General features: G+C 38.8%; 1 protein-coding gene across 1 annotated transcript in view; it reads left to right on the forward strand.

The window, feature by feature from the left end:
• Positions 1 to 12142, forward strand: part of GPC4 (glypican 4) — a 125972-nt gene that overhangs the window by 90175 nt on the left and 23655 nt on the right. Inside the window, exon 3 of the mRNA XM_079765293.1 lies at positions 5710 to 6101. Within this exon, the coding sequence (XP_079621419.1) occupies positions 5710 to 6101 (392 nt within the window). The remainder of the gene's footprint in view (positions 1 to 5709; positions 6102 to 12142) is intronic.

Consider the following 12142-nt stretch of genomic DNA (forward strand, 5'->3'; position numbering starts at 1 on the left):
GATTGAGATTATACCCAAATAAAGGAAAGTTGGTGTTAAAAACAAGACATTTGTAGATGCTTATGTTAGCTATTCTTCATTAAGTACTTGATCTTGGGTGAAAAAATGGATGGGCATAACTCTGAGTTTTCTTAACAGTGTGAAAAGTATGATTTGTAGCATTTACAAGGAAGCTGCTTTTCTCAGAAATTTTGTTGATGTGGTTACTTAATGTTTGCATGCCACACCAGGGCTGTGAAATACAGCCTTTACAGAAAGTAAAGAGGAAATTAATCTTTATATGTAAAAGACAGCTTCTTAATAATGTAAATACAAGGTGGTAATTTATAGCACCAAGCAGATGGATTGAATAGAAAGAGCTTCCAATCTCTTAAGGTCATGGGTTAATTCTAGAATGCATTCTAGTTAATCAATGGGCAGTCAATTGTTTACAAAGGAGTAACTGATGGCATTTTGACCTGTTTTAAGAATTTTGGATGTTTATTTGATGCAAGACAAGTGGCTGGGGATAGAAGTTCCAGGAGTACAGGATGTTCTTCCTCTTTTTTTAAAAAAAGACAGGATATTTAAATAAACAATTTTTATATGGAAAAGTTTTACCTTTTCACTCTAGTTTTTCTCATGTTAAATTGGTACTATTGACATTAGGAATAATAACCTTTTAGAGCTGGAAAATACTTACAATACCTTAGTTCAACCCTTATATTGAGCTGACTTTGGCAAAGAAGGTAGTATGCAAATGAAATATGTGGACAGGATTGGAAATTGACCTGTTTAATTCTTAATTTTCCTTTCCCTATTTCTTTTGTCTAATCCTTTGCCCCGATTTTTATATATATATATATATATATATATATATATATATATATATATATATATATATATATATATAGTTCCAAAAATATATACACACACTTTGAATAATTATAAAGGCATTGTTTATTAAAATACTTTTCATTTTCAAAATTGAGCTATCAGCTCTTAAAGTGTGTATACATTTTGGGGGAATATATATATATATATATAGTCTCGTCTAATATAATGTAAAATCTCTTCTCTAGGTTGACATTTCTCCATTCTGTATTTTTCACTCAGTATTTGCTCCCACCCTCATAGATGTCTGGGACATTGCACAGCATTAGAAGCAAGAGCCATTAAGCATTTCCTTTAGCTAAATTGCTCCCAGTTTTATAAGGCATTGGGTTTTCTTAACTGATCTCCAGCAGTTTTGGCTTAATTTATGTTCCCCCCAGATGGATAATATTTGACTCTACCAGGAAAGATTAAAAACCAGCCTTAAGAGATTTTTAAATGATTGTAGATATAAAGCAACTCTAAAGCTGACAGTATCACCTCATGTATTATGAATACTGTCTATTTATTGAGCATCAATTGTGTGCCAGGCATTATCCATATGAGCTGAGTTTAGTAATAGCTCCATTTTATGGATGAGGCATTAGAGGGTCAGAGAGATTAAATCTTGTCCAATCAAGGTCATATGGCTCATAAATGGGAAATACCATGCTTTTCCTACTATGTCATGCTGCTTTAGATATGTAGCATTCTACAGTGTTTATTTCCATCTCTACTTTAAGTGCTCATTCATGAGCCCTAGGAGTAGCAGTTGCTTGATCCTTAGAACATAAATTATTAAGCCTCCAAACTGAAAATTGAAAGGGAAATAAACCCTGATCACAGACACCATATTTCAAATGCTTGTAAACTATGTCCTTTCTGACTCTCTTTTCAGACACCAATAGCATCACTTAAAAGAGACTCCCTGAGCAGCAATTTTCATGAATTCAAGCAGTTGCTGCAAGGGAGATCTAATTTCCAATTAACTCAGCTTCTGATCGTTGTGGAACTCTGGTTTACACTGCTCCTGGCTGAGTTCTCTCCTAGCCACCATGTGTCTTATAATTGGCTTCAGGCATGATTATGAAGGGATGATTGCTAGGTATTTCAGGACTACACAGTTTTTCTTTAGCAGTTAAGATCTGACTCTAATCTTGAATTCTGAATAATGGGGGGTGGGGAGTGGAGATGAGCATTGCAACGATTAGTGAAGTTGCTATTGATGACTATGGACTATGACCTGAATGTCTAATTTGTGTTCTAGTCCTCATTGTAGAAGGAAGTGTCATAGGAAGAAATGGGAGGGCAGTCAGACATCCCTCTCACAATCCGGGACAACTGGCTCCTAACCACTCGCCTGCCTGCCTGCTTGATCACCCCTAACCCCTCTGCCTGCCTGCCTGATTGCCCCTAACCCCTCTGCCTACCGGCCTGATCACCCCCAACTGCCTTCCCCTGCCGGCCTGATCTCACTCCCAACTGCCCTCCCCTGCTGGCCTGATTACCCCTAACTGCCTCTGCCTTGGGCCCCACCACCATGGCTTTGTCTGGAAGGAAGTCGGACATCTGGAAGATGGACAGTCAACCCAGTCTAATTAGCATATTACCCTTTTATTAGTATAGATAGATTATATAGGATAGGATTGCTTAAATGGGGGTTGGGGAAGCCTTTTTAAGCAGGAGGAGATGCTCTTGGCAGATAACAACACATAATCCCTATATCTGGACTGATAGCCAGCCATATGCACTATACTGCCAAACCAGTCATTAAAAAATTGAATCACTTTCTTACACCTTACACCAAACAGCTGTTACCCTTAAAACCCCTCCTTAGCCCCCACCTTAGGTTCTGGCTTCGCAGTTCACCCAGAGTAGGTTCTGATTGGTTGGTTTCTATGCCAGTCAGTGTCAAAAGCTCCACCTCCTAGGCAGCCATTGGCTCCTTGCAGTTCACCCAGATTTGGTTCTGATTGGTCGGTTTCTATGCCAGTCAACGTCAAAAGCCCCGCCTCCTAGGCAACTATTGGCTTCTCGCAATTCACCCAGATTTGGTTCTGATTGGTCGGTTTCTATGCCAGTCAGCATCTCCGGGCCTATCTCCGGGCCTGATCATAGAGGCAGGGCTGATCAGCAGCCACCCTAGGCTGCTGGTGAGCGGCCTGAACTGGTGAGCTCTGGGAGAGAGAGAGAGGCTTGGCTGCTGGCGAGGCCCGGAGAGAGAAGCAGGGTCTGATCACCCTGCTTCTCTCTCCTCTACGGGCCTCGCCAGCAGCCGTTGCCACTGATGATCAGCCCCTCCTCTCTCTCTCTCTCCGAGAGGTCAGCAGTTCAACCCGCTCACCTGCTGTGCAGGCAGCCTGTTGTTTGGTTGATCGGTTGAGCCTTCAGTCGTTTTGGATGTTACAACCCTGGCTCTTTTTATATATACTAGAGGCCCAGTGCACAAAAATGTGTGCTCTCGGGGGGTGGTGTCCCTCAGCTCAGCCTGTACCCTCTCACAATCCGAGACCCTTAGGGTAGGGTCCCTAGGCCTGGCCTGAGATCAGGGCCTGTCAGGGCCTTCCTTCTCCGGGCTGCAGGCATTTGACCCCACCCCACCGCTGTCACTGCTTGCCATCTATGCAGCGCTGCCCCCCCTCCCCTACTACTGGTGGCCTCCCACTGCAGGCGACAGGCTGAGTGCAATGGCTTGGCTGGCCTGGGCCTCCCTCTTTCTTTTCTTGGGGGTGGGGCCAGCCCGGTCAGGGGCTGTCTGCCTACCTGATCTCCCCTAACCACTTGCCTGCCTACCTGATCACCCCTAATCACTCTGCCTGCCTGCCTGCCTGATTGCCCCTAACCGCTTGCTTGGGAGCGGGTCCAGCACTGACTTCCGGTTGGTCAGCCTCTGGTTATTAGTTGTCACAACCCAGGGTTTTTATATATTAGAATAGATATTTTTATTGACTTTTTACAGAGAGGAAGGGAGAGGGATAAAGAGTTAGAAACATCAATGATAAAAACATTGATCAGCTGCCTCCTGTGCGCCTCCTACTGGGGATCGCACCAAGGTACATGCCCTCAACCAGAATTGAACCCGGGGCCTTTCAGTCCACAGCCCGGTGCTCTATCCACTGAGCCAAACTGGTCAGGGCAAGAGCTTGTATTTCTAACATGTGTCCTTGTCATGTTGATTCATGCCCATCATTAGACCACACTTGAGAACCACTTGGGAATTTGGAGAGAATCGGAGGCCTTTCCAGGTACCTGATTTGAATAATGCTTTTCATGTGGTTCCTCCAGCTCCTTCTGTACTTTCTGTCCTTCTTCCAGGGAGAAAACATTGGTAAAAACACCAGGCTGTACACGTGTGATGGGGATAATGGAGTAGTTGACTTGCCTAGTTTTTGATCTTCAGAGGGAATCAATTTCCCTTTCTCTGAAGATAGCCTAGGAAATAAAAGGCAAGTGGTAAAAGAAAAAATAGACAAACAAAACACACATAGTTTGAAAATGTGGGCCCTAAGGACTATGATTTTCGCCCCAAGCCTCATGAACCACATGGTGATGAGACAGGGGCATAGGTATGGAATCTCTTGATAGTGAGGAAAGTCACATACATTCCCTCCAAAAGGCTTCAGTGTTTTCAGTCCAGGTTTAAGAAACTGTTTGTAATAAGTTTTCAGCCTCCAGTTTGCCCACCCACTATGAACAGAGAATGGTTTTGCAGTGCTATTGCATTTTGATAAGCTCTCTAATGTTCTCCTGGCTTTGAAGGAGGCGTCATATTTTGTTTCCTGCTCCATGTTCACTTGGAGGCAGTTTCTTATTTGATGTGGTCCTTATATTTTGCTTTGGTATTTATTACATTTCCTACTTAAAAACTTGATATCATGAGGTATTTATTTTTATACCAGGAATAGATTCTTTGAGAATGATTAATGTTACAGATACACTGTTAGCTCCTCTTCATTGAATTTCCTGAGAAAAGCTTCAGGAGAATCTAATTTGCAATTTGTACTTAAGAGATTAAAATCTTCAACACATATGTTGTGGGTATGTGGGGTGCAAAATGTAAGTCTGAAATAATGTGGTATACTTATATATTTTTTTAGTTGTATTTTTCCCTATTGTCTTATAAATATACCAACTTATATTGGTTGAATCTGTTGTGCATTTCATCTCCCTCTCCCTCCTCCTCCCTCTCTATTTTCCTCCCTCTACCCTCACTGGAAGAAAAAAATGATGTTACTGTATGAATTTTTAGCAACTCAAGGTCAACTTGGATACCCCAATTTGAACCAGTGACACAAGGAAACACCTAATTTTCAGAAAAATTATGAGCTTGCTTCTTGGTGTGTTTCATTATTTTTCTTGGCTTCAAGCATTTCCCAGGAAGTTTTCTTACTTGTCATGTGGATATAGAGAGGACAAAACTAAAAAAATGTTTTCAAATAAAAGAATACCATTTGAAAACACCTGTCCTATTGTCAGGTTACAATTAGGAGGCATTATTAACATTGGTTTAGATTCTTGAAGCATAAAGTTCTGGGACACTTCATGTTATAGACTTTGTGTACCCATTTTTTTTCTAGTTCTTTATCTTGTGACTGAATAAGAGAGAATGTGTGTGTGTGTATTTGTTTTATATTGTTTAAAATTCCATTTTTTCTACCTCTCTTTGTGTGACTTTGTAGATTTCTTTTCATTGACAAATGATCAGAGATGCCACATTAACCAAAATAAATCTACCCTATATCCAAGCATGTTTTCCAATTTAATTTAATGATTTTTTTTGTTTTCAAATTTACCTGAAAAAAGACTTGATTATTTAATTACTGAAAACCTTTTTTGTTTTTGTTGTTTTGTATTTAGAATTCTTTAAAGAACTACTTGAAAATGCAGAAAAATCCTTGAATGACATGTTTGTGAAGACATATGGCCACTTGTACATGCAAAATTCTGAGCTATTTAAAGATCTCTTCAAAGAGTTGAAGCGCTACTATGTGGTGGGAAATGTGAACCTGGAAGAAATGCTAAATGATTTCTGGGCTCGCCTTTTGGAGCGGATGTTCCGCCTGGTGAACTCGCAGTACCACTTCACAGATGAGTATCTGGAATGCGTGAGCAAGTATACGGAGCAGCTGAAGCCCTTTGGAGATGTCCCTCGGAAATTGAAACTACAGATTACTCGTGCATTTGTAGCAGCCCGTACTTTTGCTCAAGGCTTAGCAGTTGCAAGAGATGTAGTAAGCAAAGTCTCTGTGGTAAGTGCTATTTGCATTCTGTGTTTTTTGATTGGTTTGGTTTCATTTTAAAAGACCGTTTAGGCGGGGTAGAAAAAGAAATCTGCAGAATTCCATTGCCTCAGTAACTCTTCTTTCCTTTTCAATTCTTTTGGCCTCTTTTCTCCTACACTTTGTGTTTATACATGTGCCATATACTAGTACAGTTCTAAACAATACTATGATGAACATCTTCATATATCATTATTATTCTTTTCAGTACCTTTTTTTGGTAGCTGTTCTTAGAAGTAGAATATATGTTCACTTTGGAAACTTAATTTAAAATGGGTTTAATACCTCCTTACTCTTTTTCAGCTCCTATTCCATTTTTTCTCCAGAGGAAGAAACATTCACAAACGGGCTGCACATTAGGTTGTTTTGAGTGACTCTGTTGGAGTCTACTAGTTATAGTCTAGAAAAGCACTTAACTTCCATTGCTGTATGTTTTCTTGTTATAAAGTATAGCCAGAGCCCTTAAGAAGATAGTTTTCAATGACAATTAATGTGACCACCCACTCTTTTTTTTAAATTATTTTTTTAATTGAGGTATTATCTGTGTACATATATTTTTTTATTGAGGTATTATATGTGTACATGACTCTTCTGACTATAATCCCAACCAGTTTTGGGTAGAGTTACAGACAAAGGGAAGATTTCTATTTGATTGTTGGATCTAACTTATGAAAAAAATTGGTTAGTATGGTGGTTTACAATGAGTACAAACATGGTAGCTTATTTTCTTCTTTATAGAAACTGGGCAACCTAACACAAACAATAATAAAACCCACAGAGACAGCATATAAAAGTTATTAGTAATTTTCACATTTTATTCTTTAGACTTCATAGTTGTCAATTTTAAGAATAATGGTTCAGATCCCTGGCACTTCAGTTGTACTTCTAGATAATTGCTTGTAAAATGGAAAGGGCAGAAAGAAAATTATAAGCTTCTAAAAGATGCAATTGAAAATCCTACAGAGAAAATAATCACTTTCAACAATGGTCATAATTATTGCTAAAACATAGTCTCTGCTTAGCAAACTTTTTTATTTTTTTAAGTAAAAAAATTTTTTTGACATTTTTTTTATTGAGGTATTATATGTGTACATATCTTACCATTGCCCCCCCCCCCACCCCACACCCATACATGCCCTCACCCCCCAGAGTTTTGCATCCATTGTATATGCTTATATGCATGCATACAAGTCCTTCGTTTGATTTCTTATCTCCCCCACCTCTCCCTAACTTTCCCCCTGTAATTTGAAAGTCTGTCTGATGCTTAACTGTCTCTGTATCTATCTTTTTGTTCATCAGTTTATAATGTTCTTTATTATCCATAAATGAGTGAGATCTGTGGTATTTTTCTTTCATTGACTGGCTTATTTCACTTAGCATAATGTTCTCCAATTCCATCCAGGTTGCTGCAAATGATGAGAATTCCTTCTTTTTATGGCAGCATAGTATTCCATTGTGTAGATGTACCATAGTTATCTGATCCAGTCATCTGCTGACGGGCACCTAGGCTGTTTCCAAATGTTAGCTATTGTAAATTGTGCTGCTATGAACATAGGGGTGCATATATCCTTTCTGATTGGTGTTTCTAGTTTCTTAGGATATATTCCCAGGAGTGGGATTACTGGGTCAAATGGGAGTTCCATTTTCAGTTTTTTGAAGAAACTCCATACTGTTCTTCACAGTGGCTGCACCAGTCTGCATTCCCAGCAGCAGGGCACGAGGGTTCCTTTTTCTCCGCATCCTCACCAACACTTGTCGTTTGTTGATCTGTTGATGATAGCCATTCTGACAGGTGTGAGATGGTACCTCATTGTTGTTTTGATTTGCATCTCTCGGATCATAAGTGACTTTGAGCATGTTTTCATGTGTCTCTTGGCCTTCCTTCTGTCTTCTTTTGAAAATACTCTGTTTAGGTCCGTTGCCCATTTTTTTATTGGATCATTTATCTTCCTTTTATTAAGTTGCATAAGCTGCCTGCAGATGTTGGAGATTAAACCTTTATCAGTGATAGCATTTGCAAATATGTTCTCCCATGCAGTGGGCTTTCTTGTTGTTTTGTTGAGGGTTTCTTTTGTTGTAAAAAAGCTTTTTATTTTGGTGTAGTCCCATTTGTTAATTTTCTCTTTAGCTTCCATTGCCCTAGGGGCAGTGTCAGTGAAGAAGTTCTTTTGGCATATGTCTGAGATTTTGTTGCCTGTGGATTCCTCTAGTATTTTTATGGTTTCCCGTCTTATGTTTAAGTCCTGTATCCATTTTGAGTTTATTTTTGTGTATGGTGTAAGTTGGTGGTCTAGTTTCATTTTTTTGCATGTATCTGTCCAATTTTCCCAACACCATTTATTGAAGAGACTGTCTTGACTCCATTGTATGTTCATGCCTCCTTTGTCAAATATTAATTGAGCATAGTGGTTTGGGTTGATATCTGGATTCTCTATTCTGTTCCATTGATCTATATGTCTGTTCTTGTGCCAGTACCAGGCTGTTTTGAGAACAGTGGCTTTGTAATTCAGCTTGAAATCTGGTATTGAGATCCCTCCTACTTTATTCTTCTTTCTCAGGATTGCTGTGGCTATTCGGGGTCTTTTTTTATTCCAGATGAATTTTTGGAGAGTTCTTTCTAGGTCTGTGAAATATGCCGTTGGTATTTTGATGGGGAGTGCATTGAATCTGTAGATTGCTTTGGGTAGTATGGACATTTTAATGATGTTGATTCTACCAATCCATGAACATGGTATGTTCTTCCATCTGTTTACGTCTTCCTCTATCTCTTTTTTCAGTGTCCTGTAGTTTTCCGTGTATAGGTCTTTTACCTCCTTAGTTAAGTTTATTCCTAGGTATCTTAATTTTTTTGGTGTGATGGTAAATGGGAATGCTTTTTTTAGTCTCTCTTTCTGTAAGTTCACTATTGGTGTATAGAAATGCCATAGATTTCTTGGTGTTAATTTTGTATCCCGCTACATTGCCGAATTCATTTATTAAGTCTGTTAGTTTTTTGATGGAATCTTTTGGGTTTTTATGTACAATATCATGTCATCTGCAAATAAGGACAGCTTCACTTCTTCTTTTCCAATTTGGATGCCTCTTATTTCTTCTTCTTGCCTAATTGTGATAGCTAATACTTCCAGTACTATGTCAAACAGGAGTGGTGAGAGTGGGCATCCCTGTCTTGTTCCTGTTCTTAGAGGAAATGGTTTTAGTTTTTGCCCATTGAGTATGATGTTTGCTGTGGGTTTATCATATATAGCTTTTATTATGTTGAGGTATGATCCTTCTATTCCCACCTTGTTGAGAGTTTTTATCAAGAAAGGGTGTTGGATTTTGTCAAATGCTTTTTCTGCATCTATTGATATGACTATGTGATTTTTATCTCTCAATTTGTTTATGTGATGTATCACGTTTATTGATTTGCGGATATTGTACCATCCTTGCATTCCTGGGATAAATCCTACTTGGTCATGATGTATTATCTTTCTGATGTATTGCTGGAGCCAATTTGCTAGGATTTTGTTGAGGATTTTGGCATCTATGTTCATGAGGGATATTGGTCTGTAATTCTCATTCATTGTGTTGTCTTTATCTGGTTTTGGTATTAGGGTGATGCTGGCTTCATAGAAGGATCTTGGAAGTGTTCCTTCCTCTTGAATTTTTTGTAATAGTCTGAGGAGGATAGGTTTTAGTTCTTCCTTGAAAGTTTGGTAAAACTCTCCTGTGAAGCCGTCTGGCCCCGGGCTTTTGTTTGCCGGAAGATTTTTGATGACTGCTTCAATTTCTTCCATAGTTACTGGCCTGTTGAGCTGTTTAGATTCTTCCTGATTGAGTTTTGGAAGGTTGTATTTGTCTAGGAATATGTCCATTTCCTCCAGGTTGTCCAGTTTGTTGGAATAGAGTTGTTCGTAGTATTTTGTAACAATCCTTTGTATTTCGTCAGGGTCTGTTGTTATTTCACCTCTTTCATTTCTGATTTTGTTTATTTGGGTCCTCTCTCTTTGCTTCTTGGTGACCCTGGCTAGAGGTTCATCAATCTTGTTTATCCTTTCAAAGAACCAGCTCTTGGTTTTGTTGATCTTTTGTATTGTTTCTTTGGTCTCTATGTCGTTTATCTCTGCTCTGATCTTTATTATTTCTTTCCTTCTGCTTACACTGGGTTTTTCTTGTTGCTCTCTCTCTCTAACTCTTTGAGTTGTTGGGTTAGGTAATTTATTACCATTGTTTCTTGTTTTTTTGCAGTAGGCTTGTAGAGATATGAAGTTCCTTCTCATGACTGCTTTCGCTGTGTCCCATAGATTTTGGATTGTTGTGTTTTCATTGTCATTTGTTGCCATGATGTTTTTTATTTCTTCCTTGATGTCTTTGGTAACCCAGTCATTATTTAATAGCATGCTGTTTAGTCTCCATGTGTTTGATTTCTTTGGGTTGTTTTTATTGTAGTTGATTTCCAGTTTTATGCCACTGTGATCTGAGAAGATACTTGATATGATTTCTATCTTCTTGAATTTGGAGAGACTTTGCCTATGTCCTAACATATGGTCTATCTTTGAAAATGACCCATGTGCACTTGAGAAGAATGTATATTCTGTGGCTTTGGGGTGAAATGTTCTGAAGATGTCGATTAATTCCATCTGGTCTAGTGAGTCATTTAGGATTGATGTTTCTTTGCTGATTTTTTGTTTAGAGGATTTGTCCAATGGTGATAGTGGGGTATTGAAGTCTCCTACTATGATTGTATTGCTGTCAATCTCTCCTTTGATATCTTCCAGGAGTTTTTTAATGTATCTTGGTGCTCCTGTATTGGGTGCATATATGTTTACCAGAGTTATTTCTTCTTGTTGGATTGCTCCCTTTAGTATTATGAAGTGGCCTTCATTATCTCTTGTTATGTCCTTCACTTTGAGATCTAATTTGTCAGATATAAGTATTGCTACCCCAGCTTTTTTTTCATTTCCATTCGCCTGGAAAACCTTTTTCCATCCCTTTACCCTCAGTCTGTATGCGTCCTTTTTTTTGAGGTGGGTTTCCTGTAGACAGCAGATATATGGGTTTTGTTTTCTTATCCAATCTGTTACCCTGTGTCTTTTGATTGGGGCATTCAATCCATTTACATTTAAAGTTATTATTGATAGGTACTTATTTGTCGCCATTTTTATTCTATACCCCTGTGTTCCTTCTTTGCTTCCTCTTTCTTTCTTTCTTTCTTTCTTTCTTTCTTTCTTTCTTTCTTTCTTTCTTTCTTTCTTTCTCTTCTTCCTTCCTTCCTTCCTTCCTTCCTTCCTTCCTTCCTTCCTTCCTTCCTTCCTTCCTTCCTTCCTTCCTTTCTTTCTTTCTTTTTTTTTTTTACAGCAGACCCTTTAGCATTTCTTTCATTGCTGGTTTGGTGGTGATAAACTCCCTTTTTTGTCTGTGAAGCTCCTGATTTCACCTTCAATTTTGATTGATAGCCTTGCTGGATACAGTATTCTTGGATTGAGACCCTTCCTTTGCATGACTTTGTATATTTCATTCCATTCCCTTCTGGCCTGATGAGTTTCTGTTGAGAAATCAGTTGCTAGTCTGATGGGGGTTCCTTTGTATGTAACTGTCTGTCTCTCTCTGGCTGCTCTTAAGATTCTTACTTCGTTGTCATTTTTTTGCCAACTTAATTATAATGTGCCTTGGCGTCGGTCTTTTGGGGTTCATTTTGCTTGGAACTCTGTGAGCTTCTTGGATTTTTGTGGGGGTTTTTTCTTCCTTATATCAGGGAAGTTTTCTGTTATTATTTCTTCAATCAGGTTTTCTATTCCTTGCTCAGTTTCCTTTCCTTCTTGTACCGCTATTATCCTGATGTTGTTTTGTTTCGTGTTGTCCTGAAGTTCCCTTAGGCTCTCCTCATGCTTTCTAATTTTTTTTTCTAGAAGCTGTTGTACTTGGGTATCTTTTCCCATCTTGTCTTCTAGCTCACTTATGCAGTCCTCTGCTTCTTCTAGTCTACTCTTGATGCTTTCTATTGAGGTCTTTACAGCAGCGATGTCATTTTT

This window comes from Cnephaeus nilssonii (genome assembly GCF_951640355.1).
Source record: "Cnephaeus nilssonii genome assembly, chromosome: X".
NCBI classification, from domain to species: domain Eukaryota; kingdom Metazoa; phylum Chordata; class Mammalia; order Chiroptera; family Vespertilionidae; genus Cnephaeus; species Cnephaeus nilssonii.